This window comes from Chrysochloris asiatica, unplaced genomic scaffold (assembly GCF_000296735.1).
Source record: "Chrysochloris asiatica unplaced genomic scaffold, ChrAsi1.0 scaffold00015, whole genome shotgun sequence".
NCBI classification, from domain to species: domain Eukaryota; kingdom Metazoa; phylum Chordata; class Mammalia; order Afrosoricida; family Chrysochloridae; genus Chrysochloris; species Chrysochloris asiatica.
The window spans coordinates 31,340,596-31,346,733 of record NW_006408533.1 but is presented as its reverse complement, the minus strand read 5'-3'; the positions used below and the strand labels follow the sequence as shown (position 1 = coordinate 31,346,733).

The following is a 6,138-nucleotide window of genomic DNA, read 5'->3' as shown; positions in this document are numbered from 1 at the left end:
CTCTTGAAATGGTTGAACATTAACCATTTCCTTTTGGTACAATGACTCTGTGTATTCCTTCCATCTTTTCCTGATGCATTCTGCATCATTCAATAATTTGCCCAGTGAATCTTTCAATAAAGAAAGTCGAGGCTTGAATTATTATGAGTTGGAACCGACACAATGGCACTTAACAACAACAACAATATTCTTTCTTTGACAAACATTTAAATTGTGGTGAAAATGTGCACACAAAAGCATTCACCAGTATAGCAATTTCTATATTTATAAAGCAAGGTCATATGTTATTAATATTATTTTAAAAAACAACAACAACCATGTTCTCACTCTTGGAAAATTATTTGTGTTATCTCTCTCTTCATATATCCAGCATATTTACATACCTGCATAAAGAAATGTCTATTACAATTATCACCAAATATTAATCCTAATTATTTCTAGATGGTGAAATTTTGGATGTTTTTCTTCTTTGTTTTTTTCTTTTAGCTTATTTTTAAAATGATGAGCTTACATCACTTTATTGACTTATTTTTAAACTTTTTATTGTGATTGGGTGAAGATTTACAGAGCACATCAGTTTTCCATTTAACAAATCACACACATTTTTTTCATCCCAGTGATTGCTGTCCCCACAATGAAACATCACTTATCCCACTTTCTCCCTGTGTTTCCAATTTCCAGTTCCTCTTCTTTTCCTTTAATAAAATGGAGAAAGATATTAAAATAGAGAAGATAATGACAGAAAGAAACTTTGTACCAATAGGTATTAATATTCATATTATGAAAAGAACTCCTATCAAATAATAGGAAAAAATATATACTCAGTTAAACAGTTGGGATGATATAAGTAGATAACTTATAAAAACATATATGAATGTCCAACAAACTCCACATCATGAACATGGTAAATATGAATGTACTGACAAGAGAAATTCTTTATGATCTATTATTAGGTGAAAACCAATTGCAGAGAACAGCAAATAATAAAAATGATGACAGTTACGGAAACATAAAAGTTGCTATATGTGTATATATTTAAGATAATAGATATTCAAATACAGAGAAAAAAGGCTAGAATGATATTTATGAAAATAAGCAGTGTTTATCCTTGGGGGAAGAAGTGGGATTGGAGAAGAGCATGAAGGAGGACCTTGGTGTATTCTTCTATGTAGTTTCATGTTGCTCGAATCATTTGCAGTGAGAATGTATTTATTCACTATTAGTATAATTTCAAAAATGTAAAATAAAGTGGGGTCAAGTAGCCTGTTGCTGACTCATCATGTGACAGAGTGAACTGCTCCATAGACTTTTCTAGTCTGTAAAGTCTTCAGGAGCAAATGCCAGACTATTTTCCTGCAGAGTTGCTGATGGGTTCAAACCACTGACCTTTGGTTAACAGCTGAGTGCTAAGCTGTGGTACCACCAGGGCTCTTTAGACTAGCCTGTTGTTGTTGTTGTTATGTGTCATGGAGTCGGTTCTGACTCATAGTGACCCTGCACAGGGTTTCCGAGGCTGTAAATGTTTACGGGAGCAGAAAGCCTCATCTTTCTCCCTTGTAACAGCTGGTAGTTTCGAACTGCTGACCCTGAGGTTTGCAGCCCAATTCATAACCACTACACTACCAGAGCTCCTTTTAGACTAGCCTAAAGCCCACAAACTAACAATAAATATGGTTTAAATAAGACCAGAGCTGGGACAAAATGTGGATATGGTGACAGAGAACATGGAACGGGGTAGGCGGGGCAAGGGGAATGTTTAGTGTATTAGACATGCAACATTGGGTAACAATCAGTTGTTTTGTGAGACATGCCAACTGCAGATCATATACTCTTACTCTGTGTACTCATTTAGGAACAGTTGGCATGTTATATTTGAACTGACAGGGCATACTTAGAGGTGAAGGAGAGAGGAAGATTGGGCCTCAAAGGTGTAGCATTTGAGGGAAATATCTTGGCCCCCTCTCCCACCTCTTTTTCAATTTGTGGATAATGGGTTTGAAAAGTTAGTGGTGAGGGAGCCAATAAGTATTGTTATAAAATGAGACATCTTTATTCAACAAAAATATCAAAAAGTGAAACTATTGTTTCTGGACATATCCTTCAACTCTGAATGTGGTGTTTCGATCTCTCGAACCCTTTCTGGAAGAATTCTGCACTTTTGGATTTACACCACATCAAAACAGCAGTTTTGGTATCCTCGAAGGACTCAAATATATGTCCTCTGAGTACAAGGAACAAAAAGAAGTCTAAAGGGGGCAAGATCAGGGCTGTAGGGTCGATGGGGTAAGGCTTCCCAATGAAATTCTCACAGGACAGCCCTTGCTTTCCTCGAAGAATGAGTAGTAAGTGCATTGTTGTGGTGGCAAAAAATTCCTCGGTGCAACTTTCCTGGCCTTTGTTTTCACCAATGCAGTTTCAATGTCCTTAAAATGTGTTCTGACCCCTGAGGAATCCCAGAAAATGGTTGTTATAACCTCTGACCTGACCGCTCTGCCTTGAATTGAACTGACCTGGCAGATCTCTTCAGAAGCCACCATTTTGATTGGACCTTGCTTTTGAAGGCACCCTATGAATTGGGCTGCAAACTGCAAGGTCAGCAGTTCAAAACTACCAGCTGTTCCATGGGAGAAAGATGAGGCTTTCTGTTCCCATGAAGATTTATAGCCTCGGAACCAACTCCATGGTACCTCACCACCAAGGAGACTAACAGGAGCCCTGACAGTGTAGTGGATTACAAGCCGGGCTAACCACAAGGTCAGTAGTTTGAATCTACCTGTTGCTTCACAGGAGAAAGATGAGACTTTCTGCTCTCATGAAGATTTACAGCCTTGGAGACCCTATATACAGGATCACTATGAGTCAGAGCTGACTTGATGGCACACATCCACCACCTCCACCAAGGAGACTAAGACACATGTGCTACTGAGAGAAATTGTTCTGCAACCGTTCACTGATTGCAGAGACATGTTTAAACATGTCTTGTTTGGCACAAACCCATGCTTGTATGAACAGGAACTCTAGTAGTAATCCTTTTTTACTTACCCTTGTAGGGTCCATACTGTGGAAGACCACTTCGCCCATAGAGATCTTTTGTTTTTTTGAACATCAAAGGACAGTATTTTTGAGAATGGCTTTCTAGTAAAGTATCTACTGTGAAAGGTGCAGTTGTCAATGGGGCTCCATGTGTATCTTAGCTATGAGTCAGCCCCAGAGGACTCACCACACTCTCTTCTGTTCTCTTTAGGGCATCGATTGAAGAGAAATATGGCAAAGACCTGCTCAGCCTTTCTAGGAAGAAGCCATGTGGACAATCTGAGATCAAGTACGTACCGTCTTTCGTTCTGGCTTCCAGGTTTACTACAACTCCTCCGAGAGTCTCATGATGTCAGCAGACAGAGTTGGCCAGTAGAATGCAGTGTGTTGGGTGAAAAAAAAAAAAAAAAATCAATCAAGCATTTTTTTTTCTTATTAAAAATGGTAAACAATAAAGAAAAGCAGAAAGAAGGTTAAAAATGAGCTTCATAGCCACAACTCTACAAAGACATAATGTTATTAATGTTACAACTTTCCTTCAAGTCTTTTTCTATTCATACTTATTCATGTTCTTGTTGGTAAGTACTGTCGAGTCAATTGTGACTCATAGTGACCCTGTCTAAGGTTTCCAAGGAGTGGCTGGTGGGTTTGAACTGCCAGCCTTGCAGTTCAAACTGACCTTGTGGTCTGGTGCATTATCATATAGTGCCCCACCAGGACTTCTGGTGTAGCACTGTAGGATCAGCACTGGACTTAGAACCACAAGGTCGGCAGTCCAAACCCACCAGCTGCTCCTTGAAAACCCTATACAGGGTCACTATGAGTCAAAACTGACTCAATGACACTTAACAAGAGTCATACTTATCCATAGGTGTTGTTAAGTGCCATCAAGTCAGTTCCGACTCATAGTGACCCTGTATAGGGTTTCCACAGAGCAGCTGGTGAATTCAAACCGCTGACCTTGTGGTTCAAACTGACCTTGAACCACATTAGTGCATTATCCTGCAGCACCACACCACACTACACCACACAAGGTAGGATTATATTATTTATAACTTTATGCTAGAACTTTAATGGAGGCTTTATTTTTTCTTGTTTTATACACCTACAAAGGATTTATTTGTGATATCTGTGAGAACTTGTCTTTGTACTATGTTCTAGTTCTCCTCACTAATGATTGATTCTTCAGCCTCTCATTGTTTACTCTGATGATGCGGAAATGGTCAGGGCATACGTGTATTAGGATCACTCTGCCTCCTATGCATGAGCCCCCAGTTAGAAAGGCTTCATACATGGTTTAAGCATTGTTTTTTTACCATTTAAAAATTCTCAATGATTTAAAAACAAGGAGTTCTGCATTTAAATTTTACACCAACAAAATAAAAACAAACCTACTTCTATCAAGTCAGTTCTGACACAGCCTTATTCTGACACATGGTGATTCTATGAAACGGAGTAGAACTGTCCATAGGATTTCAGAAGCTGTAAATCTCCACCGAAGCAGATGGCCTCATCTTTCTCCGTAGTAGTAGGTGGTGAGTTCATACTGCTGACCTTTCAGCTGGCAGGCCAGTACTTAACCACTGTGCCACCATAGCACAAATTATATACTTGGTTTTGCTTATAAGAGACTTTCTGGATTTCTTCACCCACCTGTCACGGAGTATCTCAGGAGGAGGAGTTCAGGCCCTTGCTCTGCACACCTATTCACACCACATACTTTTCTGTGTGCTCCTTTGGCTGCAGGTATGTGCAGCGGTGAGTCCCCTCAGACATCCTAATGGGAGCAGACAGGACACTGTCCTTCTCTTCTCTCACTTTTCCAACTGCACATGTGCACACACATACACAAACACACTCACTCTGAACGCAAAGAAAAGCATTGGATTACTGAGAAGGAGGAAAGCAGAGAACACTGGGAAATATTTACAATATTAATACTGTTATATAAGACTAGAACCTTTTACTCTTCGAGAACATTAGTTCAAGGAGAATTTGCTTATTGGTTATATTTTCCTTGACAATGAAGATGAAAGATGAAGGTATATACAGAACAGTTAGATGATTGATATAATGAATACCTATATACCTGCCACCAAGATTTTAATTATTAACATTAGTCATATTTGCTCAATATAATTATTTTGTGAAAGTGTTTTAAAAATTTTTAATGAAAATGTTCTAACATACACAAAAAATAAAAAAAGAGTACACAGCAAACACTCATGGAAGCAGCAGCCAAGAAATCAAATGACATCAAATCTGCTGCACAAGACCTCTTTAAAGTGTTCAAAAACAAAGATGTCAGTTTGAAGACTAAGGTGCGCCTAAGTCAAGCAATGGTATTTTCAGTAGATCCATATGCATGTGAATGTTTAACAGTGAATAAAGAAGACCATAGAAGAACTGATGCATTTGAGTTATAAATAAGAATATTGAACATACCATGGACTGTCAGAAGAACAAATTTGTCTATTCCAAGAAATCTTCTTGGAAGCCAGCATAATGAGACTTTGTCCCTCATATTTCAAACATGTTATCAGTAGGAGCCATTCCTTGGAAAGGACATCCTGCTTGGTAAGGCGGAGGGTCAGCCAAAAAGAGGAAGATCCTCATCAAGATGGATTGGCACAGTGGCAGCAAAAACGGGCTCAGGTATAGCAGTGATTGTGAGGATGACCCAGGACTGGGGAGTGTTTTGTTTTGTTGTGTGTAGGGTCACTATTTGTTTCAGCGTTCCAACACCATCTCGTGAGCCCTCTTGGCCCGGTATTCCATGTTGTTATTGATGGAGCTCCTCACTACACATCTACCCGATCCACCATCTTGAAGATGCAAGGCCTGGTAGTGTAGTGGTTAAGAATCTGGCTGCGAACCCCACGGTCAGCAGCTCGAATCCACCAGGCCCCCCACAGGAGAGAGATGAGGCTTTCTGCTCCTTGCAGTTAAAATGGCCTTGGAGTCTGGTGCATCAATCCACAGCACCACACTAGGATGCTGCTTTGAAGATCTCGCTGCTTCGATGATCTCGCTGCAGTGAGATGTTTGGAAGATTGGAGCATCGGAGTGTTTACAGCTGGGGAATTTGCAGGAAAATCCAGAAAG

General features: G+C 39.7%; 1 protein-coding gene across 1 annotated transcript in view; it reads left to right on the top strand.

The window, feature by feature from the left end:
• Positions 1-6,138, top strand: part of PSTPIP2 (proline-serine-threonine phosphatase interacting protein 2) — an 83,368-nt gene that overhangs the window by 34,274 nt on the left and 42,956 nt on the right. The window contains exons 4-5 of the mRNA XM_006835142.1: positions 3,245-3,322; positions 3,765-3,799. Coding sequence (XP_006835205.1) covers positions 3,245-3,322; positions 3,765-3,799 — 113 coding nt within the window. The remainder of the gene's footprint in view (positions 1-3,244; positions 3,323-3,764; positions 3,800-6,138) is intronic.